General features: G+C 35.3%; 1 protein-coding gene across 29 annotated transcripts in view; it reads left to right on the top strand.

Moving 5' to 3' along the window:
* The window catches only part of LOC121329857 (neurexin-3-like), a 324,400-nt gene that overhangs the window by 251,718 nt on the left and 46,207 nt on the right, over positions 1-26,475 (top strand). For all 29 annotated transcript variants that reach the window (XM_041275810.1, XM_041275798.1, XM_041275809.1 and 26 more), the window contains one exon: positions 19,188-19,359. In XM_041275810.1, the coding sequence (XP_041131744.1) occupies positions 19,188-19,359 (172 nt within the window). The remainder of the gene's footprint in view (positions 1-19,187; positions 19,360-26,475) is intronic.

Genomic DNA, 26,475 nt, shown 5'->3' with positions numbered 1-26,475 from the left:
TTTAAACTAGTGTAATAGCAGTTTCTATTATACTGTATATATTGTACGACCTGGGATTTATAATGTTACACGACTGGTCTACGGACCCTGTGTGTGTGTGTGTGGGCAGGTATTACTATCAATGTGGGGACAAAATTTGATAAAATGTCCCCACAAAGATAGTAACTCCTGAAAAAGTTGAGTCAGACAAGTTGCTCTGTGAATGTGCAAGGCTGTTTGTTGTTTTTGGTGTAGCCCAGGATAACAGGTGCTGGGAAGAATCGTCCCAATAAACCGTGTATTCGAGTACCCGCAAATTGTTTGTGTTTCCAGGCTTGAAGTACAGGGATGTTGTGCACCTACAGGTGTAATGATAAATCCTGCTAGTTTTGTAAATGTTGTGAGCTGTGTATGTGCCATGCACTGCACCCTTTTCACATTGCTTTGGAAAACAAACGATAATAGATCAATAATTGACCCGTCACGACAGGGGCAGGATATTTTATAAATCACGCGGTGGCAATCTCGTGAGAGTTGATTAGTAGTTGGAATGCATTATAAGCAAGAGTGTGCAGTAGAACGCTTATTGAAAATGTCCTTGCAAAAAAAATAAAATCAGATTGTTTTGTAAATTATTTAGCGCACCACCTGCTATAATCAGCCAGCCACAAATGCCGCTAACTGGGAGTGCTGCTTTGTGGAGCAATACTACAAACCTACACAGTGGCATTCTGAATGCGCCAGGGGTCCATTCTCTAATGTAAAACTGCATGACACCAGAACACAAATCAAACTTTTCTGACCGTCCTTGTCGTCAGTGACTACTGTAAATAAAATAGAACTGTTTAACCTGTATTCAAGCAGTATTTAAGTGGATCATAACGATATACGTTACTTTTTTATTTGTTTGCTCTAGACGTTTTATGGTAAGCATGATGTAAACATTGTAGCAAGGAATGTGGTTAATTGTTTTTACTTAAAAAGATAAACAGATTAGTTTTATGAACCTGTTTAACAGAATAGAAACTGAATGCATGGCTTCCATCTTATACAGGGGTTACAGCTTTGTTCAATGGCTTTCAGCACAACCACTATAAAAATTGTTCCAGCGACACTGTTTTTCATTGATTTTTTTTTCTTCTCTTTGTTATAGTGGACACTAGACAATTAAATATTATACAGAATTAAATCCAAAGAATAAAATCATGTAGTCTAGATAGATAGAACGCTTTTTAGAAGCTTCACTAACAGAGTGTGAAGCAGCAGTTTTTCCTTCACATCAAGCTGCAGGGCAGAAAAGAAAGAATATAACACATAAAGCATAAAGAAATCAGATGTTTGAAAAAAAGAAATGTGTTGTATCCAGTACCACTTATCCGAATGCTAAATAAAGGTATAGAAATCTGACAAAAAGCAAATGGTGGCAATAAAAAAAATTTAAAAATCATGTTGAACAGTTTGCAAAACCATCATGAATCCAGTCTTTGTGATGACATTATTACGGAGTTCCTTCCATGATGTACGACTCTCTAAACAGATCAGCCAGTTCCCTTGTCTTTTTTAAATGGCTTTCCCTTTCTATTGGAAGCCTTTAATGAAACCAGCCAGGTAATTGCGTAGCACAGTTGCTGTATTTATTTCTGGGAGGTTGCTAAGGTCCTATTACTGCTCTGTGGAGGAAAAGTGAAAGATGTAGGTCAGCCCAGTAACATACAATGGATGAGTCTCATCAAATGTGTCTTGAAGCTATTGAATAAGAATCAGAGGTCTATTTAAATAAAGACCCTGGAATGTAGGCAGTGCAATTCATTTTAGCTTTACTGTGCTTTGTTACAGTTTATTTATTCCTCAAATAGGTCTAAAGGAGGCGAACTAGCTCATAAAATGTGTGCCTAGCATGCACATATTGAAATTAAGCAGAATCTGGATCTGTGCATATTTATTGTGAACTGGCAGAGTTCAGAAATCAAGGAAACAAGATAAGTATGCCAGCTGTTACTTGAATTTCAAACAATTACCTTTTGGATGTAAACTGCCTCTCGCTGACACCTTTAACTCAAGCGATTAAGAAAAAGAGCATTTGTTTCCTAAAACCAATTTATGCTGTAACCCTTTTCTCCATTAACTTTGATGCTGCAAAATAGACACCCATATGCTATGCTGTTAATTATGATTCTTACTAATAAAATAAAATAAAAACAGGAAAGGAATTAAACACAATTGTATGGCAGAAGAAACCATAGGCTGTATAGTCTTGCTTATGCCTGAACTGCTTTCCTTAATATTTTTCTTGACTGGACTTGACTGACAGAAGAGCAGCCAGATTTTTTTCTAACTTGCATCTTGCAAACACAGATTAGCATGAGACCTGAAAGCCAAGTGACTTGAATCAAACAAATCTAGTAAGACCGTATACATTTGAAGTCTGGGTCTCTGTCACTGAAAATGACTTCAAATTATCCTGACAACTGTATAGTAATGCCAACAGCACATTGCCATATTGACTTTTCTGTCTGTGCAGTGGACAGATTAAAATTGCAGCTTAGATTTCTCCTGATAACGCTAAATTAGGTTTTGAAGCACAAATTCTATTGACAGAATAAACATCTGCAAAGATCCCAAAAACATTACGTGTTAGTGGTTACTTTTAGATCATGACATTGTTCTTATTGATAAAGCTACAGCAGGATGATTTCAATCCACTGTCATAAAGTATACTCAGAATCTGAATAAATCATTAGAAACTAATATATAATGCACTAGCATTTCATGCTTTTTAGAAGACCTGAGTTCAAATCTTCAAATCAGACTCAGGTCACCAATTTAATAAATGTTGTTGTCTCAACCGAGCCCTACGAGTTTGGGGATCTTAATTTGAATTTATAACCATTCAAAGTTCGCACAGTCTATGTTTGCTAGCCCCTACAGCTTAAATCGAACACCAGATGAACCACAAATTGTTTACTGAAGTTACAGTATGTACTTTGCAAACCAATGTTGAAGATCATAACTGGCTACTTATATATGTTTATGCAGAAAACGGATTAGAATTGTATCAATTGAAGTATTAAATGTATGTTTATCCAAGTTCTTGGTCCTGTTTAGTCACATTTGTTGAACCATGATTCTGGAAAAATAAGTAAAATGTCAAACCAGAGATATTTTTGGTTTCTTCGTTATGCAACATTTAATTAGCATTAGCATTTCTGATGAAATATTGGAGGTTAAAGCCGCTAGTCAAGTTCACAATAGAAACCATCCAAAGTCAAACTGTGAAACGTGGAGAAATGTATACATTTTGGGTTATGTGCATGCTAAAAATGACTGGATAAGTAAGCACTCAGACATGTTTAACATTTTTTTTTTCCTATATTAGGTTGACAGGAAGAAAAAATATAACAAATTCAATTTAAATTTAAATTAAATTGATGTACACAAAACGTTTAAATAATTAAAAAAGAAATTCCATTTAGAACGTTTCGGGCAAAAGCCCTTCTTCAGCTCTGCAGAAAGTAAAGTAAACAAATCCTGAAATATGTTATTTTTATTTTATTTTTTATATTTTTTCTTCCTATCAACGTTCATTTTTGAATATTAATTATTATTATTATTATTATTATTTATTATTATTATTATTATTATTATTATTAATAATATACCCCAGGTCCCAGGTCAAAAGCCCTTCTTCATCATTTTTATTAATAAGCTGGATTTTTAGGCTTTCCATTAAAAACCTTTGAGCACTTGTTTTGTTAACTTCTCATTGATAGGTCAAGTTCATCCTCTCGCACTGATTGAATAATAATATGTCTTCATTTAAATACCACACTAAACCTCTACTAGATGTCACTGGAGGTTGCAGCTCCTAAAAGAAACCGCTAGGTTTTCTGTAAGCAACCTTTAGTCTTTACCGCTCCACTGAGTAAGCAGCTGTTGTAAGGAGGAGGCACAAACAAAGGAAACCTACAAATTATTTAATCTTTCTTGACAGGTTTTAGTCTCTATATATTTGACTCTCACGTCTGCGGAAGACAAAACCATTCATGCAGCATATCTGACAGTTACCAGATGCATTCTGAAACTTGTTTAGAAACACAGAAGTGCGCAGCAAAAAAAAGGATACCAGTTCTAACTGGCTAAAAAGAAACAGTTTAGATCCTTTAGATCCAGATGTGATGTTACTAGGGTTGCTTACGTCAGTCAACACTTAAGAAATCATTCAGTATGCCAGTTTTTTATATGCATGTTTACTTCAACTTTTTACCGCTGTTTATAAAAGCATTTAATTTTATTCCAAGACACTGAGCTGCCCTTTAGTCATGTTGACAGAAAAAAAAATGTTTTAAATTAGAATTAATCTTAATTAAAAAAAAAAAAAAAAAACACACAGAGAAGGCAGTTAAAGTGTGCTGTAATTAAAAGACATTAATCTACTACAAGGTTCCAGCCAATGCCTCTGTGACCTACAGTGGCCAAAAGTTTTAGCCTAGCTTGTAAGAGCAGCAGGGTGCACAGTGCAATACCACATAGGTACATATTTTACAGGTTCTGCTTTCTGGCTAATTTACAGAACATAATTAATTGCTTCTAGATCTATTTACTGCATTTTAAATACAGGTATATTGACTCTTGGCACCATCTTCACTGCTGAAAAATGCATCTTTTGCCACGACTCTTTTAGTTATAACATTCTACAACTACTTATTCTCAAAGAGCATCCTACTGTAAGGTATCACTGATGCCTGTATTGTTACATTTATAGGCTGTCAGCAGTCAAGTTATGGATTGCAACCTGGTAATTTCAAAATCCATTTATTAGTGGTAAAGGACTAAATGGTGCAACTCAAGTTCAAGGTTTAAATGTTATTATAAGACCGTTTTTTTTTTGTTCTCCCCATTATACAATCAAACTGTCATTTGCATTGAGGCAATTGCAGCACAATTTTGATTTTGCATCAATCTAGACCAGTTGTCAGGAGAGCTGCAAAGGAAACTAATCAAAAGCAAACCTATAGTACTTTTATAGAAAGCAGACTTTCTCGTTGGGTAAGGATCTTTATTCTTAGTATTCATATATGTCCTGTTTATTCAAGAAAGATGAGTTTTATATTATAAGAAATACTTTTCAACATTACTATGTAATATTACCATATTGTCATTTACAATACAGTATATTCCATACCTTTAAGTGATCATATAAACACGGAGGATGTGTCCTTTAAATGAAATTGATTTCCACAGTAAATTACCAGGGGAAAAATTTGAAAGGTCAGAAACTTAAATTTAAACAATTAAAACATGATTTGCATGATACTGTTTACATAGTGCAAGCTTTATTCCTGGCCCTGTTTTGTAATCGAAGATATCAAGAGCCTGGTAACTTTAAACATGCGTTGACTGTCTTATTCCAATATGCAAACCCCAAAGATTGTACACAATGTGGCATACTTTTCTTATTATATAACTGACATCTATGTCAAAGACATGCTTTCACATTGTTGTACTCTCCCCTCGCCCCACCCCCGAATGGTATGTGTTTAGTTTATAAAAGATTACATTTCAGTTCTTATTTGCAAACTTGTCTCAGTTTGCAGTGTGTATGAACTTTGAGAAGCAAATTAAAAAGATTATTCTGCCTTGTCAACATGTTAGACTTTACTAAGTATACAGTACCACACCAGCCTGCTACATACTGCACACTGTACACAAGTCATCTCTAAATACAAATTACAGTGTCTTTAAGGATGATTCATAGTCCATTGTGCAGGGCTATTAAAGCCAGCCTGTAATTGGTATCTGTCACCCAGAATTAACTGAGCTGAACATTACCTTTGCCCAACTATTTTCTACATTCTAAGCCAATATTAAGTGAGCATTCTAAGAATATTGTTCTGCTTTATACAGGAAATCTATTCCAGCCCAACACAATTGTTTCTTGAGTTTATTGGCAAAAAATGGTTATGTTGTACCACTATGGTATAAAGCTTCAAGAAATGCATATACAAGTAAGTAATTCCAATAAAGCTCTTAAAAAACAGGGACAATATATATTTTATTTCCTTTAAAAATAAAAAATAAATGTTCTGGAAAGCAATAGTCCTGTGTTTTTCAAACTTGATAAATGAATATAAGTAGTGTTGATTTGTGTTTTATCCTAAGCTCATCTTTGTTTCCAGAGTTCTAGTTAAAAAAAGAACAATTAAGTAGGTAAAGTGTAACTCTAACATTCTGTTGCTGTTCCACATTACTCGATCTATTTCTGAAATAATCTGCATGATATTGGTACTTTTAGTAATGCATAAATAGAAATTGATTTAGAGGGATCCAAATTCTAAGCGGAGGACAAAGTTTAATATACTGTAGTGGGAAGAAAAAGTGCTTATATATATATATATATATTATATATATATATATATATATATATATATATATATATATATATATATATATATATTTCCTGCACCAGCCTCTGCTTATTAAAACCCTTGAGTATGAAAAAAGTTTTAAACTTTCTATTTTAATACCCGTTCTTAATGCATAGCTATGTAAGATAATGAATTGCCTTCAACAAACATGAGTACAGATAATTGTTTCATCGAAATGCTCATCAGTGATTGAAATATGTTCAAGGTCTTCTAGGGCAATAGGCTGTTATTTTAAAAAATACATTTCAAATGATAAATACAGTAAGCCCACCAGCCATCTCAGACTTCCAACATGTGTTGCCTGTGTTTCCCTCATCCTATAATCGTGTGGGTTTTTTTGCAGTAGGTCTGTTTTCAAAGATGTGACTCAGATAGATTCAGAACTAGAAGAAGAGCAGATAAAGGAAGTGGCAGAATATTTTATCTCTTAAGAGGAAAACATCACCTACTGCAAGATTAAACCTGTGAGATGTGGAAATATCACAGATCTTAGTGGTTGGTCCTCAACCGGAATGTGTGGATGATTTACTGTTTTTCCCAAATACTACAAACCTTAACCCTAGCTTGACTGTTTAAAAAATAATGGTGCTTAAGGTGAAAGTACACTTTCTGGTAAAATCTAAACCAAATGAACAAGGTTTCAACTTTGCATGATGGTATTTTCTGAGATGAAATCAGGGATTGTGCCGTATGTTTAAATAGCATCCTGGCAATCATCCAGACTTACAAGGGATATGCTGCAGTAGGCTTTCTTCATAGTCATGTCTATAAAAAATATAGTAAAGCAACTGCTCTTATCTGAGCTAATATCCTTTCTTTCTTGAAAATGCATGTGAACTACCTTCTTGAGGAAAGGATGCAAGCTTCTAGAGCCATTCTGCTGCAGTATGGTGACTTCTATTCCGGCTGATTTCAGGTATCCACAGAGAGGTATCACAAAGTCCTGGCCATTAAAAAAAATAAAAAATTCATAAAGTGTGAAGGAATTACTTAATGGTCAATTACTAAGAATGTGAGTATGCTGATTTTGCACATATTTTACATTAAACTGAAATAAGTATGAGTGGTGCTACTTACAGCAGATCATGTGAGGTGGGGAAAAACAAAAAGTAATACATGGAAAATTAAGGTTTGAATCAGTTCAGACGGTAAACAAAAGCGTTTTGGTAGCATAAAAGACTTCTATACAGGTGTGCTGTTTGAAATTGCTGTTGTGTTGATTAAAGTAAGGTGAGATTGTGGTGGGTCTTCACTCAGGTGCTTGCAGTCATATCAACGTTGTGCAAATCGGATGGCTAGTGCTTTGCTAGTTTTACCAATACACTAAGCTCTGCATTTTTACAATAAATAATGTAGACCTATTTCGTTGGCACATTACTGTATTGGAACTAGCCAACTGCCTAAAGCTGCTTGGTATTCATAATGTATAAGACAAGTTCTAAAATGGTGTTTGCAAAAAGTCTGATAAGTATTTGAAATACTTTTGTTTGTGCTGCCTTTTATTTTCCTATGAAAAAGAAGAAAAAAAACTGACATGGCTGTCAATTCTTGAATATTTATCAACCCCCAACTGTGATGTGGTCTGAAGAGTTAGAATGTTGTGTTTTTTTAATCAGTGGCAGAAACTGCATAATCATCTGGTTTTTAGGTTCTTTTTTCTATCAGACATTCAAAAGAATATAGTTATTTCTAGAATAAACATTTTATTATAAAGAGGTTTTAATCAGCAGAAACTTCAGTAGATTACTGGTTGGATCGAGTTAAGAAAATAGTTATTGATTAGTTTAGGACATTGGCTGATAGTGCTTGTTCTTTTATTATTATGCTGGGGGCTTGTAATAAAGTTGCATTGCACTTTTTAACTAGTCTACACTATATACAGCTCTGGAAAAAATTAAAAGACCACTGCAAAATTATCAGTTTCTCTGGTTTTACTATTTATAGGTAGGTGTTTGGGTAAAATGAACATTTTTGTTTTATTCTATAAACTACTGGCAACATTTCTCCCAAATTCCAAATAAAAATATTGTCATTTAGAGCATTTATTTGCAGAAAATGACAAGAGGATAGTGATGACCACAGGAGTGGTTTTTATACTTTTCCTCGTTAAATAAGATTTGGTTCAGGTGATCCCCTAATCAGTATCTCATTCAGTAGAATGAGGTGTGACTATGTTGGAATTCAACAGACACTGGAATGGAATGGCTGCCATACATGTAGAGATGCTGATTGAAGAAAAATATCAGGGGTCTCTTAATTTTTTCCAGAGCTGTATGCTGTCAACAAAATTGGGAATAAGTGGGAATAAGAAAGCTAGTAAACAGTCAAGCAAGAGAGATTGTGTGTGCATATATGTAGTTAATAAGCAAAGATGCGTATATTGAGAAGTCTTATAACTACTGACCATTTTCTTCCCCCAATGGTTTAACTTTCAAAAGCTCAGGTGAAACAATGTCGTGGTCAGAAGTAAATTATGTTGAATTCTTTGCTCTGAATTGCTTTACTTTGTAATCACCTGAACCTTATATGAAATATGTGGACCAGATTGTATTTAAGTACCAAAACAAACTGCTTTGATTTCATTAGCTAATGTAATGTTGTGCACTATTTTCTATTTAAGAGCATAAGAAAGTTTACAAACGAGAGGAGGACATTTTTGGCACATCTTGCTCGTTTGGTTGTTTGTAATCCCAAAATCTCATGAAGCAGCTTCTTGAAGGATCCCAGGGTGTCAACTTCAACAACATTACTGGGGAGTTGGTTCCAGACTCCCACAATTCTCTGTGTAAAAAAGTGCTTCATATTTTCTGCTCTGAATGTCCCTTTCCTTTACCTAATCTCCACTTGTGACACCTGGTCCTTGTTTCTTTTTTCAGGTCGAAAAAGTCCCTTGGGTCAACATTTGAATTTCTTTAATAAAATTGCAAGCTTAATACACAATGTGCTTTTAGACAATATTGTTACATCAACAAAATGATTTTGAATGATTTCCCAGCTTCCGACAGACAGAAGTCACACAGATTCTGTTGGTGTGAAATTTAAATACATTATTCAATTTTTCATTTTTAACAACACAGAAATTCTATGTTTGTTGGGACCTATGCTTAATCTCCCGCAAAACCATTTTAGCCCGCTTCCTCCAGGGTACTTTGTTACCTTGGTTACCAGGTTTGTAATATTAAAGATGTGCTGTCATAACTGCAGCTCCTCCACTACACTTGCTCCCATCTGCAATGATGTACTATAGGTCTTAACACTGTAATCGATTATTCTAATTATCTGGAGTTTTTTCTTCTCAAAGTCCTCCAGGTGTTCTTTCATTTTTGTATAGTAGAATGCCTTTAGGTGGCAAGGCCTTATTCCCAGCATGATAATCTATCTGTGAGCTACCTTTATTATTCTAATAATTTTATATTTTTTCATGCTGTAGTTTTATATACAGTATTCCTTTCGTTTCCAAGATTTCCATGGTTTAACAGGTGAATGAGTAAGAACACTTTATTAACAAAATATATATGTACTGTGCACCATCTCTATCATTTAGCATAATGCATTATGTGTATCTACACATGAATAAAATACATAATTAATTTAAATAATTAAAGATACCAGAGAGTTCAAGCCAGTAGAGGTGTAAAATAATATCTAACTGTTGACAGGAATTAAAAAAAAAAAAATCGTATTGGATCATCTGCCATTAGAGCCAAGGTGAGTTATATACAGTAGAGTGCATGGGAAAATCGGAGGATAAATAATGAATAAGTTAAATCTAGCACAATCATTGAGAAGATCAAAGTGCAGCAATCCCAGTTGACATTGACCGATAGTGATCAAGCTGATGCCATAGCCTTCAGTCTGTATTCTTGGACTCAGTGTTAAAATGCAGCTTACCCATTTCTTAGTACACTTATAGGTTTACGTACTAAATGACACAGCTGAGCATTTTATCAACCCCATGATGTACAATAATTATCTAATAATAAACAAAGTGTCACTGTATTAATTTATTCAGTGTTTTTAACAGATTATATAAAATGAAGCCTGTTTACATTGGTGATTTGGTCCTAACTGGTACCATATGCCAGCCAGTTTTACAGTGTTCAACTGAGCAAGATTTTTTTATTCTTTTTCTCTCTCTAATGACAGGACTTTACTCTGGGGTTTATTTACACAGGAGTAACCACATGTTAATGCCAAGTTCTGTTTATTGCATCATCTTGCCAGTGCCCGGTTTTACAGATGGTTTGACTGAGGCACGAGGCGATGAAGTGACTGGCTGGGAGTTACAAGCAGTAAATCAGTAGCAGAGCAGAGAATCTGATTACCGTGAAGATCATTTCTGCATGCACCTGGCCAAACTGCATGATGGTTTTCCATTTCTATTTTTTTTTCTCTATATTCTAATATTTTCTTTTAAACTTACACAACAATATATTAAGGGAGAGGACTGGACAACTGTACATCTGAATAGATATACTGTAAAGAACACACTGTATGGTTTTGCACTGGTGGTGAGCCACTATCTCGCTAGAGAAGGACAAATCACCTTTTACACTTTTGGATTCATGGTTACCATATTCTTTTCAAATGTTGTGGGTTAGAAGGCTGTATTGCACAGTATTTCTTGTTTTATGTGTAGCAGATTTATTACAAACATGACCAGTGGTGCTATAGAACAACAGTTCTAATAATGATGGCTTGTAGTTTGCAAGAAAGCATTTAAAATGCAGTAATCATTTTGGGAATTTCTTACAGTTACACATGATGGATTGCTAGCTTGTGTGTTTCCTTCTGTCTTGGTTTCTGTGTACCACCAATCCATTTTACCCAGATTTAGCATTATTATGTTTGGTTTTTAATGTATAGTTACATTTAAATTAACCATTCATTGTTGTTATCAGTACAAACTACCACTGTGCATTATTCATTCTAGCTAGTTGGTAATAGGGCTTTCAAAACACAGCATATGCCTTCATTGTGATCTTATATATTTTCCTTGGCTTTGTGGCCAACCTAGCCATTTGTTTATTTGGGGTTCATTAAAACACTCCTTTTGAACCAAATTTAATTCTATAAGGTATATTTATTATATCTTGAAATGGTACTGTATTTGAAGGTTCGAGCATTAAGGTTGAGTGGAATATTAAGGTAAAAACACATGAATGGTTAATGCAGAGAGCATTAGATCTGTAATAAGTATAACTTTAATCAGTAAATACATTTTGTGAGAGTGTTCACTGGGGAAATGCAATAAAAGAAAAGCAGAACTTAATTAGAGCTATGTCCGTGTAAACCATTGGGACACAAATATTATAAGATTATTAAGTAAACTGATATTAAATTGGGATTAAGATTAGCGATAATGATCACATTAATTTTGTATTGCACATGCCTTTTTATTCCCTCTTGTTAAATTGAAAACTGTGAAAGCTTGAAAAGCTTTTTGACATTGTTATTATATTGACATATATGTGGAAAGAGCGCATGTTGGAGTTGAAAGTGGGGCACCCAGGTGTACCAGCAGGATTGGTTATTCCAGTTAATAAATTAAACTGTACCTTCTAAAACTAATGACAGAGTGCATCCTGTGCAGAGACCTTAAATAATATGGAGGAATGCATTCATCATGCTATTACTCCAGATTAAGCTGTCTGTATTGTCTAAATGACTTTCATTAATGGGAGAGTATGGTACCCTGATGACTAGCATTTACCGCTAGAGAAATGGAAGCGTTGCACAGCACTTGAAGCCACTCCAGATGTAGAAAGGTGCCTTAACATGTAAATCATTAATACATACCCCACGGTCACCCTATCAGCCTGGTGAAGTTCACAACCATGGAATCAAGATGCTGTCTAATATTTGGCCCGGGAGGCAGAGACTTGGTGTGTTGTCTTGAGACGAGCTAATAGAAGCTGCAGGCTGCTCTGGGAGTAATCTTAAAAGGAATTTTAAGTTATGAGACCATAAAGATGGAGAATGAGTGGAGACACAGATTGACTGAAGTGATTCTGTTTGAGTATGCTGTCAAAGTGTAAACATTATGCTTCTCCAGTTATTCTAATAATGGGCATACAAATCATACATACTGTATATTAGGTATTGTTTATATACAAATCTTTAGTATAAGGAAACCACACTTAGACCAATTGAACATTTAATCTGCATCTGTTATACATAATTTGCTTTCATTTGTGAGATGCATAGAATTAGTATAAATTCTATTTACGTTCACAGGGGCATCATTTCAGAAACACTGTGGCAAAATTGAACATTATGTGTCCCTGTGGCAAAGTGGTTAGCAGTGTGCAGGTGCAGGTGATCAATAATCAGACAGACAACGATATCCAGGTGCCTGATGGAGAAAAACAGTAAACTATAAAAATGTTAATGAAAATCAATAGTGACATGTATTGCTTATGTGTAATCCGTGGGTTAGCCCTGAAATAATGAAAGTCCTGGTTTATTTCACCCAACACTTAACACATACACAAACACAAAACCTGTCCACAGTGCGTGCTCTAGTGCTCATAGTGAAAATACAGTTCTTTAATGTTAACAAAGTGAAGTGTTGTCCAGGTTCATGCTGGCCTTAAACGACAGCTCCTGGATCGTGTTTCTGCTGTCTAAATAATAACAAACAGTATTTTTAGACACGACAATAAACAAACAAAACACTCATGATAAATTCGCATTCTTCTTTCAGGATCACCATATAACCATACCAAGGAACAGATCACTTAACTGCGTCCCTTTATATACCGTAAACCATGACCCCTTGGCTAACAATTGCAACTGCTCCTCCAATCCACGGCTGCCACATCATTTCCCTTCCAGGTCAGTGATTTAGTGTACCGTAGCCCCGCACCCTTTCTAGATGGCCGACTTCCATCTAACCCTGGGAATGAATTGTCGGGCCATCCAGTCGAGGGAACACAGCGCCCTAACAGGTCGGAAGGGAGATCTAACACTAAGAATCATTCGATCTCTGTCACAGTCCCAAATAGCATCATGAATGAAAAAAAACAGGCAGTAATTGGACCAGTTTACAAAGAGAGCATGCTGTGCTTTGTCAACATCGTTCTTACTCTTAAAATAAGTTATACAAAATGAGTTAAGTTTGATACATTTCACCTGCTTTCCACAAAAAATTACACTTTGTATCAAATATAAACCAGTGAACATGAACTGCTAAATAAGCACCACGATCCTGTGAATGTCGAAAGTAGAAATATGTGGCAGTTTTAAATAACATGTTTACACGGATAATCAGGAATAAACTTAAATAAAAGGGGGTTTCGTCTCATGCCAACTTTGGCATATTTGTCAACACCAGCTTGTAAATCTTATGTTTTTTCTTTGTCGGGTTAGCTTGCAATAACCAAAAGATCACTCACCCTTGTAGCTGTACACAGGTATGTTCTGACCTTTTCCATGCACGACAACCTTTCATTTCCTGAACTAATACCAACATTTGCATACATTTTCTGCTGATCAACTGCAAAAAAAGTTTATAAAGCAGCTATGCATTCCGGTACCAATCTAAAACTAGTGCAATGTGGCACCACACTTTTTTTGGTGTTTTAAATTATATTCTGCAAGAACTGCAATATCGAATACTATTGGTAATTTAATGTACACTGATCAAGCAAACGATGGGCTCTGAATTATATATATATATATTTTAAAGAAATCCAGAATTTAAAGAAATGACTGAATCTAAAATCAAAATAGGGTCAAACTGAAACCTGAAAACGCACAGCACAGCCCTACACATGAGCCTCATTTACAAATCTATGGTACCTTTTCTTTAGAGCATGTATAAATGATTGTACCTGGGCATAAGAAATATTACTAGTTTCCTCTGCAAGTTAATCCCTCCTAGTTGTCTCGCTGTGTTTATTTTCTTCCGTTTTCCACCTGCTGTGGCAAACATATCCAACTTTTTCATTTGGACGATATCAATAATATTATATTATTATAGAAATAATACAGCGCAATGTAATTTTGTGTTGTCGATATAATCACTGGACAACAGTGAACTATCAATCAAAAATGAATGAATGCCGCCAATGCCTTGAGACACTCAATTTCATCATATAGCAACCGTCGCCAACTTCATTCCGGACCCAAGCTAGAGAAGAAAGTGTGATGTTGGAAAAACGCATTTTTATTTGTTTGTGAAGAAAGCTTCCACCATCTTAAAAGTGATTAGATAGTGTGGCTGGAGGGTGAAAAAGTGGAAGACATAATGCCATATAGATCGTGTATGGGGGGGGCTAACCATCAGTCAACCTTAATTATAATGTATTCTGTATACTGATGGATTGAAGGATAACAAGGAGAAAGGGTGTTTTGTACTAGTTTATCTCTTTTGATTGAGTGAATCACAATCACATTTGGTGTCAGATGGTATTGATGACATTAAATAGAAATAGCACCTTGTAATAAATTGTTGTAAAGAATCCAGCTGATAGAAGGCACTTTGTACCACCCCAGATTTAACCAAGGTTTATTCTAATCTGTATTTTATTTTCTTTTGCAATTCAGTGATTTTTAACACCCACTGACTATGTTGGGGGTATAAGTAGATCTCCAATGTCAAGGAGTATTTGTCAAGTGCCATCAGGACTGGATAAAAGATCAAGAAAGCATATCAAAATTTAACTTGGACCACACTCAGATAAAGAAAGTATAAGGAATTTCATAAAAACTAAAATGATATTATATAATGATATTCATCACTTTTTGTTTAGGCCCGATCTGTTGCAATTCAACCCTTAGTATCAGCATTGATAAAAAGAAGATCCAAAAATAGCTTTTTACATTAATACATTTAGGTAACCAATGTTTGTCTAAAACAAGTTTAGTAATTCATTCAAGATGCAACCTTCAAAAAACTCCCTAGAGGTTTAAGAATCAATTTCCAACAAACTACTGTAACCTTTTTCAGAGGCTTGTTGCTTTAGGCTTTAAAAAAATAATAATCTTAAAACTATTTCCTTTTCTATTCTGCACAATGCCTAATAAAAACATACATAATTCATTGTGTGAAATTGAAGCAAATTTGAATTAAACTGTAAATGTATGATACATTTCATATAGTAAATAAATAAAATACAGTATGACCATTTTTAAAACAGTAAATCTTACTTATAAAGTTTAAAATCCATTGATAGCAGTAGTGTACAGTATTGGACAGAATCTATAGATCTTTATAGATGTATTGAAATAAATCTTTGCACAAAAAACACATTACCTGCCTTATAAAGCCAAACATTTGCAATGAATAGAAATTTTCTTGTTTCAAAATTTCAGACTTGAAATGTTTTCCAAAACCACTCTGATTGGCATGTTGGTGACTTGTTAATACAATCCAATTGGAAATGTCAATCATTGTATAGAGTGGCAAGGCAGAATCATCTGGAGCTGGTTGGCTGAAAAGGTTTTCTTGGACAAACACATCTCTCTCCTTAAAGCAAACATCTCATGTACACATCAAACATTTTACACAAAAGACGATTCCTAGCCAGTATATCTTTTATAGAATTGTGTTTAAAAACTCTTCAGGGTTTCCCTGGAAATCACAGCTGTTTACATTGCATGACGACAAAGAAACCGTGTTCTTTATTGAGACATCACAAATTGTTAAAAACAGTTATTAAAGGGCACTGCTTGGCAATTTGAGCATTGGTATAATGCAATCAAGTGGAAACTGTGTATGTACTGTACATGTATTATGTACAGTACATACATTATTATAAGTTTAATTATACACAGAGAACTCTACCATGAGTAAATGTTCCATTACTCTTGTACTTACAGGAGCAGTGCATAGGAAATGTTACCACTATAAAGGAAAATACGTGTGTATGTGTGTGTGCAGTATGCAATGGAATTGCATATCCTTGTTTTGCAGAAAGTGCCTTTTAAAATGAACTTGAGGCATTGGCCCAGATTCTGTTAAAAGCGATTGATGGTGATAAATGTGATTGATGTTGATAAATATCCCTGTTACCACAATTTATCATGTGTTGCTATTGCATTACTGGGAGCCACTGATAAGTTTATCATGTCAACAGCAGCACAAATAGAAAAGTCACTGTTCGACTGCAAATATTAACACTGTATTCAGATCAGCATGTTAGCAAATTCTACTGGACAGAATAGTGAACTAATGTTTCCACTATCCTAGTTATTAAAAAAAAAAATTAAAAATTAGAACAGAAACAGAAATAAATTATAGTACTGTATTATAGCAAAGCACAGTGCTACCTTTTAACTTTAAACAAGTTGGGTGCAATTACCCTCTTTGTCGTGTCTTTGAATATGTTTAGTTTGTTTTCCTTTCCTTACAACTCTCTCTTCTCTCCTGCATACTTGTGTAGCACTTACTTGTCCTTAAGCAGTTTCACGTTGTTGTATTTTTAATGTCACAGCATGGACTGGTGCAACGTTACATTGGCAGTTTTTTGTTTATTTATTTTCACCAATACTCTTCACTGATGAGGATATTTCCTTTTGCCAATTGACTGGTCAGGTATGCTGTAATTTATTTAAGAAGTATATTGTTATAAATGTTAGGGCCAGTCATTTGTGTTGCTTAACCAAGTGAGTTGCCTTGGTAGAAAGCCTTCATTTGCAAACATGCACCAGCAGTTGAATTCAGACTGAGTTTTAGAAAGTTAAAGTATATAAAGTTCTCTTGGTATGCAGTCACCAGTGGTTATTACAGCTGCAGAGTTCAAACGATCTGCATCATGACTGACCGATTTGTGTGTACAGGAAATATTATGGCTGTAATAATGCCTGAAAAGTTGTTTTTGTTGAAGATGAAAAAAAGGCAGAAAATAATGCTACCAGCATTTTTTTTTTTTTTTTTTTTTGCATTTGTTTAAAATTAAATAATGTTTTAGTGTTTAAGCCAACCCTCCCCACTCACTCATGCCCACATATCAATCGGAGTGAAACGTACACTTGCCATTAATCTTCCTTATCTCTCACTGTTTTATTTAATAGCATTGATTTGGACCACTTTCACTGCATTATTTAGATCAATGAGACAGATTCTTCACAGTAAAAGAGGAAAGTGATGGGTGATGAATTTTTTTCATTAAGTGGACAAGTTTATCAGAGGCTTTAAATGTAATAGATTATTTAAGCCTAATACAGTCGAAAAATTGGATGCATGAAAAATATGAATACGTGTGGCCAATACGTAAACATACTAATTTTAATATTCAAGGCATTCATATTCAAGGCATTCACACCAGCTTGCTAATACAGCAATTCCTAAAATCATATGACATAGTTAAAGAATACTGTTGTGTGACCGAGTGAAAATATTTAAAGAAAATGAAAGCACACTGCAGTAACCTGTAAAACTGAACAGCTTTGACCTTTGCATAAAAAAATAACAGAAATAAAGCCACCAACCGTACCCCCTTGTAGTAAGTGACCATCTCCGTGGGCTACTTTGTTGAGTAACTGATAACTATCAAATTCACATTTATGGATTGCTACTTTATACAGTACTGGTGATTCCAATGAAGCTGTCTATCAGTGGGCAATAAATAACTCAATAAACATTCTCAGTTTGTTACCTTGCTGTATACCATACAATCAGGGCCTGCAAAGGAGATGGATTATTTACGAGCAGGGCTTATATACATGTACAGGTCATTTTACAAGGCTTTGTAAGCAGCTGTCGGGTGTTGAAAAATCCGACGGTAGCAATGGCTTGATTATGGAAAGAAACTCATGAGTGAGTGGATAGCTACTTGCAAAATGAAGACACCTGGACAGCCAAAAGCAATATTATTGAACAGGACGTGACATAATGCTCAGCCAAGTAGAATGTAAAGCTCTCTGTGGAGTGCTATTGACTTTTAATGCAATCGCTGTATCAGTAATTTCCACCAGGATTACATAGTGTCCGTAGTAGGGGTGGGTATTTCTGTTCAGTTCGAGTAGGCTCACGTTGACCACAACTGTACCTAGCAGTTTTCAAATAAATACAATAGAAAACATTCAAGTTTTGTTTGTTTGTAATTAAAATAAATGTTAAATGTCTTTAGGGCTCTTATTGCTATGTCTTGGTTAACATAACTGCTAATGGTAGCTGGGTTTTGACAGGACATACAGATTATAATTATGCCTAAATCTCCAGTCGCCTAGGAATAAGTATCTAACTTCTGGATACCTGTCTGTGGAAACAGTAAGCTGTTACGTTATGTATCTTCTTTTTTAAACAATAAAACCTGAAATGTCCTAAGGTTGCCCATGTATTTGGCCTGTTTAGTTTTAGAATCCTGATCTAAATGCAAAGTGTGGTATTTTTAAACGCAAAGAGGCATAGAATTAAAAAAATTGAGTTATTAAACTGTGGACATAGTCATCCACATAATTTTTATCTCAATTAAAATATGACCTTTCACATAATTATGTTTGGAACTCACCATGCATACTAAGATACTCACTTGCCTTAAACCTTTTTTTTATAAACATGAATTAAGTTTTTATGAACATGAATTCATAATTGGTTGTACCAGAATGTAAAGCTAAGCGATGTTTAAGTCACCTAGTAAAGCAACAAGGCCAGTTCCCTATAATTACACAGTAAACGTGTAACAGCAGGAACCATTGGTAGTTATGATGTATTACTGTAAATGTAAAGTTCTTAGTAACCTGTTGAGTAACTCCAAATGCGAGACTGTATTTTGTTTTATCACACGTTGAATGAATGTACAGGACTAATCAAACTGATACATTCTGTTTTCACAGGAGCAAGGCAAGATTGGAGTCACATTTAACATCGGAACTGTAGATATCAGCATCCAGGAAACAAGCACCCCTGTGAATGATGGGAAGTATCACGTAGTACGTTTTACAAGAAATGGTGGCAATGCAACACTTCAGGTGGACAACTGGCAAATAAATGAACACTATCCAACAGGTAATGTAAACTCAATGGCCTTAATTAAACCAGTAGGGAAAACAATGCAGAGTAAACTGGACAGTACAGTATATGCTTTTAAACCACTGGAAATGGTAACCCAGCATTGGACATGATGTTTTGTTGTATATTTAAGAACATAATTTTTACATTTATAACACTGCTGCAAAACCATTACGTTTTCCCAACATGTGCTGGTATAATTACCATCGAAACTGAGCTCAGTGTGTGTTCAATTTATATGGCAGGGTGAAAATAGCCTTTACCTGAATAACACCTTCTGTTCCACTCATTCTATTACACTTTGACAAGAACACTGTGACATCTTTTTAAACTTTTCCATCTTATCAACGGCTTTTGACATCATAGCACAGCGACCTGTAATGATAGTGTCTGACAGCCTTCAAATCAAGTCCTCTTCAATTATGCCTTCTGCCGTCCGAGAGTAGCCTTCAAACAGGTTTTGATGACTGCTTTTTGAAGCTGTAAGAAGCTGTTATTTCAGAGGAATACACCCTCTCTGTTGCTGTGGGGGTTTATTTATTTATTTATTTATTTATTTATTTATTTTTTGGGGGGGGGGGGGGGGGGTGTTCTTACAAAAAATATAATATTGACTGGAGAATAATTTCTTTTGATAAGAAAATTAGGGTAACATTTAGATCAAGTGCCGAGGACTGTTCACTGGTAATGATTGATGCCCTTGTTCTTAACAATACCAGCACCTGCTGTAGTCTTGTGGGATGTTATAAAAAGGACATGTGTTACCCTGTTAAAATTAAAATCATCAGAACCACAAGCAAGCAAAGAAGAAACTCTACAGTCATAAGTAAAGCCATATCTCTCTACTAAGGGTTATACTAAGGGGTAATTTGTGTTATTGACTATTCTTCAGTGATTACAGTCTGTGAGTTTGAAGAGACTATGGGTTTTATGATTTTTCTGAGTCACAATTAATGCAATCAATATTGAGCAGGGAAGAAACAGTATGTCTTCAATTAAAGTCAACTAACTGCCATAATGTGACAGAACCATGTGAGACTTAATAGGTTTAGTGAGATTACTTATTTTCAATATGTATACTTACTGAGTCTAGCTTCCCCAGGATTAAGAAATTAAGGGGATCAACATTTCATACACCATGCATTAACCTGAAGCTCACCCACTTCCAAGATATACTGTAGGAACTCTATAATAATAAAGGAATTAACTGGCGTAGGTACCAATTTAATCTTCACCCCAAGGGACGTTCATGGAAAGTGTGTCACCCCACTCCAAGTCAATGGTCTTCTATTGCTTGCTGACGCATGCATATGGAACAAATGGCTAATGCATGATTGACAGCATACTGTTGCTATAGTGGGTCATTTCGATTTTTCTTTTAAACACAACTTCAGTGGAACATCATTTATGTGTCATGGTTAGTAGAGATATAAATGCAGTACACAGGTTTGAGTGGTGTGCCTAGATGAAGACTATGCATACATCTTTCTATGTATGCATAGAGCTAACTCAGCTCTAGTGACGTAAAAATAAGGAGTCACATACTCTTATTCTCAACAAGCATTGGTACCTTACAGTCGAGTGGGTGAGCTGGTGGATTACATTGCATGATTTGATCACATTGTCATGCCTTTAAAATAGTGGATAAAAACAGGACTATATTTATTTCCTTTCCCAAAAATGCACAGCTGAAAGCAGCTATGTAAATTGAACAAGACAACTTGTTTTCTCCAGCTGTGAAACCAGTGTTTATTGGATGATGACATGGTGTGAAAATTACTTCTTTATTTTAAGCTTCTCAAAAATAGTTGTAACCTTTATAGGTTTAAAGGGAGGATGATTAATTCATTCAGGTGATTTTAAGATACCTATCTAGCCTATATTGCTAGGCTCTAAATACTATTTCTCCAGTTACATAAACTAGTATATGAATCTGTACAGCATGTTCAATCTGCGTGAGTTTACAAACTTATGAAAGGTTTCCTGTATAAAAGGGTGCCTGTGGCAGAGCAAAGCTCTGCCCTTTTTAAATTGGCAGGGATGGGGTTAACTTCCCCTACCTGCCTGGGTTTATTATGTTCAGGTGGCTGGGGTTAATTAGTTGATTAGGTTAATTAATGATCAATCAGCGCCCAGCCACCTGACGTAAAAGGAGGCCTCAGCTCCCTCTCCCCAAATGAGAAGCAGAGGACTCCTTTTATGTCAGGTGGCTGGGCTCTGATTGATCATTAATTAACCTAATCAACTAATCAACCCCAGCCACCTGAACATAATAAACCCAGGCAGGTAGGGGAAGTTAACCCCATCCCTGCCAATTTAAAAAAGGGCAGAGCTTTGCTCTGCCACAGTGCCACTGATCAAACGTGAGGGAATCTACCTTAATGACTTAAACAGCTGGTGGCCTTAATGACACCACCCTAAAACCATGCTCTATGATTAAACTTTTTTTTCACTATCTTATTGGATTAAGTGAACGATTCATATCCAGTTGAAGAATGGCAGAACAGGTAATTGGAATTACCACTGTGAAAATAAATAAATAAATATATAATGTGCCATGCCATGTTTCCAGTCCTTTTGTGTTTATCATTTTCTGACACACCCTATAAGAAGGGCATCTATTTTTCGACTATTACACCTGCTTGTGATGCAGTTCAAACTATTTGCTTGAAATCCATCTGGGCTGCTGTGTTCAACATACAGTGTTATGGTCTCATGAATAACAGTAGTAATAACAACAGTAATAAACAGTAATATAATTGTAGCCTAGTAGTGATCCCTTTCCAAGCACAGAGTACCTCCAGGGAGTATTTTCAATGTAGGAATTCAGTTTGATTGCCTAATTAAGGCTGAATTGTAATATGAGCTGATACATCCAATGCTACATGTTTCAGGCTCCCCAAAGTAGTTAGTTTATTGCTACTGCTAGTTGTAGGTAATTTAATCAGAATTGATTTTTCTTTAAAAGCTGAATGATTTCTCCTCTAATTAAAGGTTAGTGTTATATAATTGACTCACATCTTGAAATGCTAATGTGAAAACTGCAAAATTACTTTTGTTCCTTGAGTTCATTCTTTACTTTATTTGACCCCCTCCCTAACATATAGCGAGCAGACCAGTACCACCACATGAAGACAGTAGGAGGCCCAGCGAGTAGTTTCCTTGATTTAAGTAATTTCAAAACATATTCAATCATTATACAACAGATTTTTTTTTTTTTTTAATTCACTGTGATACTCAGTAGATATCTCTCTTTTTAATATTTTCTTATGCCTCCATTAATACATTTTGTTTTCTGGTTCTCATTATTAAGGTCATTCCAGATGATATGGCTGTAATCATGACTCTGGGTTAGTTATTTAACCCTTACAGAACATGTAAGGGAAGCTTTAACCAGAAGCCACATGGCAGAAACTTACCAATGTGGAACAGCGGTAAAATTAATTGGTATTAGTTTCTTCATAATCCCAGCTAAAAAAAAAAAAAAAACACTATTTAAAAATATTTAAAACAGGGACGAAATACTCTAGATAGGTGACATAAAATTGCATCATGCTGCAAGGGTTAAACGTGTGACATGTTGACATGGAACATAGAAACTGAAGGCACCTGACCTTCATTAGTTTCTAGCTTGGAGCCATTTTCTGTTAGCTTGCATGGGGAGCTCTGGAACGGGGCCAAGTCTTTTATGTAGGAAGGGGAAAAAATGCATCTACCTGTTCATTCATCCTTGCCACAGCTTCTCAGATTGTAGCATCCTGAAAAAATGGCTAGGCTTTATTATTTATAATGCACTGGTTATTTATTTAAAGTTAAAGAATGTACATTTATAAATAAAATTAACTTCCAGGCATCTTAAGCCAATGCATACACTCCTTCAAATCACAGGAGACTGAATTTTTCTGAAAGGTGTTACAGATAAAAGCCAGTGCCCTTTTACCTGCATCACCCATAAGATCTATTTTAATCTGTAGAAACAAACCAAGATGGATATGTGAACTATATGGTAATTTTATACAACAATGCCATTAGAGATGATAATGTCAGTCCCATTGTAAAAGTTAGACAGCTAAATGTTGTCACTGAAACAAAACGGGCAGCCATTCCCCTGTTTAAGCACTTCATATAGGCAGCTCTGCAGCCCAGCACAGTCGAATTGTATGTGTTTTTAACAAGTCTGGATTTCACTGTCAGCTGGAATTCTGCCAGGTGTCCATTTCCTAAGCACTGACATAGGCGGTTTCATCCATAGCGTAAACAACTGGGCAGAAACCAATTGCAATTGAATCACTGAAATGGCCGATCATCTCTTATTTCGTACATAGCATCAAGTCAGAATTATTGTAAGATGCCTAACATAGTGCCAAATCACAAAATGCCTATATGCATACATGCGTACTACAAGCAAGGTTAATATATGTGATTAGGTAAAGGGTTTCATTTTCTTTCAGTTTAGAAAGGTGTATCAGTGATACAAAAATTATAGACTATTACTAGATGTGATCTGTTATATATATATAAAAAAAAAAAAAACATGCAGAAACTGGAGAAATTATCTTTCTGACTGATAGGAGGGCTCAAATAGTCTGCTGCAGTCTAATCCGATTGTGAATGTATGTGAAAGAGAACAGGGCCGAAGGATAGCAGACAGAGATAATAGAAAAGGAGAAATGGACAGAGTCACAGGAGTAGAGAGAGATTTCTCTACTCTAAAAAAGAAACAGCAAACCACGATTGGAATGACGCAGAGCTGTTGCCGGGTAATATTAAATGAAGAATAGAAAATTTCAGAATTCAGTTGCTTTTTACAAGATAGAACACATTTTTGTGAGCAGATATGTGTATTATTACTCGGGAAGTCGGATCCAAGATATATTTGGTTTACAGCGTCATTTGGAATTAAACGTCCTGTTCCTGAAACAGCAAAGTAAGATAGAAGACCGAGTAACCAGTAAACTATGTAGTAGTTAATTGCTGCGTACGAAGTATATAGATGTTTTATTTGGAACATAAATATGAATAATTTTGGAACAAATTATCACACATAAGATAAAAAGGAAATTAAAGTTGTAGGCATTTTATAAAGAAATCTGTATAATAAAGAAAATGTGTTATGTTATACTGTAGCATCAGCTTAAACAATAAATTGAATACATCTCCACAACAGAAACAATGAATTTGCTCCTCACATACTCGAATAAATCATTTTAAATACATGTTCACCAAAGTTGCCTACTAAGTTTAGGTTTGAACTTAAGCAATACATATAAATGTCAGCTCTGGCCAGCATGATTTGAATATGTTGGGACACTGTTTGAAAGCACTGTCATCCTTCGTCATATCCTACCACTGCCGCAGAACAGTTATCCTGATGGAATCAGAGCAGGTTTACATCAATAATGATATCCACAAGTAGTCTGCTGACCTGAACAAATGGAATGAAGTTGTCAGCATGTCATAGTTCGTATATTTCATAGAAAAGAGATTAACTGTAGCAGGGTATGGGAGAACTCTGCCAGGTACGTTAAACTGATATACTGGATGTGAAGAGCAAGTGAAGCGTGACTTGTTGCCTTGCTCAATATCAGAAAAAAAAGAGACTGAGGTGCGTTGGGTTTACCCTCAAAGGGCAACATTGCATTGGTTGTTAGTTGTTAAATCCCAATCTCATCTTTATAAAAAGCTTTTGCAAACATTGGGTCACAACCCACAAAAATGGTAGCTGAAAAAGCAGGCAGCAATTGCAAATTCTGATTGTTTTCTGCCCTTGCAGCTGTAATCAGAGGTTCAGATCTCTTTACAACCATCTCTTTGTTTAAATGTGACAAACCAATACCATATTTTGGAGTCATTATAACCGCAGGCAATAATACTGCATGAAATATTCTTGCTTTCCAACCAGTACATCAAAGCAAAGCAGTGCGAGTGGAAATGTCTCATCTGAATCTGCAGGGTTTAAGGTCCACTTGTTAGTCAGACAGACATTTGAGTTGCATTTACTGTAGTCACTGACATGGGTGCTTTTGTTTATATGGGGATGCCTGAACTGGTAAGAAGTAATAAAAAAAAAAAAACATATATATATATATGATATATATATATATATATATAATATAGGGTTAATTTATTACAGCAGACAATCAGCAATGCTTCTTGATCTGCATATTTAAGTGTTGCCTTTACTGGAATTAACCACTCTGATTCTGCCAGCAAGTGCAAGCTTTCAACAACCTTCTTATTGTCAGATACATATTTACATGTTACCATGATACATTTGGCTGAATTAAAGCAATTAACTACAATCTGTGTGAGCCAGTGCCACCACAACCACAACTATGATAAATTTTACATTACTCTGTATAATCTATACTGTGCTGTATTAGAAAGCATACAGTGGGGCTTTATCATCCCTTGAAACACCTAACTACTAACTACTACTAACTACTGGAAATAAAGACGCAAGTACTGAAACATTGACAGGAGCTATTGTTTTTGCACATTGTCATTCTAAGTTGTGATACAGTTAAGGACACGCAAACACAAAACATTTTTCAAAAAGTCATTGGCTTTATCTGCCAGGATTTAAGGTAATGATTTCCTAGGTATGAGATAAATAATCTTGTACCCTACAAGCTAAATACAATTACTCTTATCAAAAACAGAATCTTTAGCCGCCTATAAATCTCTCCAGGGAAAAAAAAAGATAAGCTTTCAGTATGAGCTGTAGGCCTAATCCACCGATTAAATGAAACCACCCAGGATGTTTGTGATAAATGCTTTTGCTCTCATTGTCTTTGAAGATATAGAGAGAAATTCCACAAATAAAGGCATTTCAAGACATGAATCCTGTAGCACGTGTAAGACTACAAACTGGACAGGTTTGAGACCACCAATCTGTATTGTGGTCCGTGGTTAACACCTTGGGAAGAAATAAAGCAAGGTAGATCTAAAAATGGATCTGTGTATTCTTCACCCCTCTTTTTCAGACAAGATGCCTTAATACTTAAGGGGAAGTAAGTGTTCAAAGATTTAAGCGTTCACTTTACCATCTCTCGAGGAAGAACTTTGAAGGATTTTCCCATTAACCTTTTTTCTCTTTCACTTTGCTGCACG

The sequence above is a fragment of the Polyodon spathula genome, chromosome 17 (genome assembly GCF_017654505.1).
Source record: "Polyodon spathula isolate WHYD16114869_AA chromosome 17, ASM1765450v1, whole genome shotgun sequence".
NCBI classification, from domain to species: domain Eukaryota; kingdom Metazoa; phylum Chordata; class Actinopteri; order Acipenseriformes; family Polyodontidae; genus Polyodon; species Polyodon spathula.
This window is presented reverse-complemented; position numbering and strand designations above follow the sequence as displayed.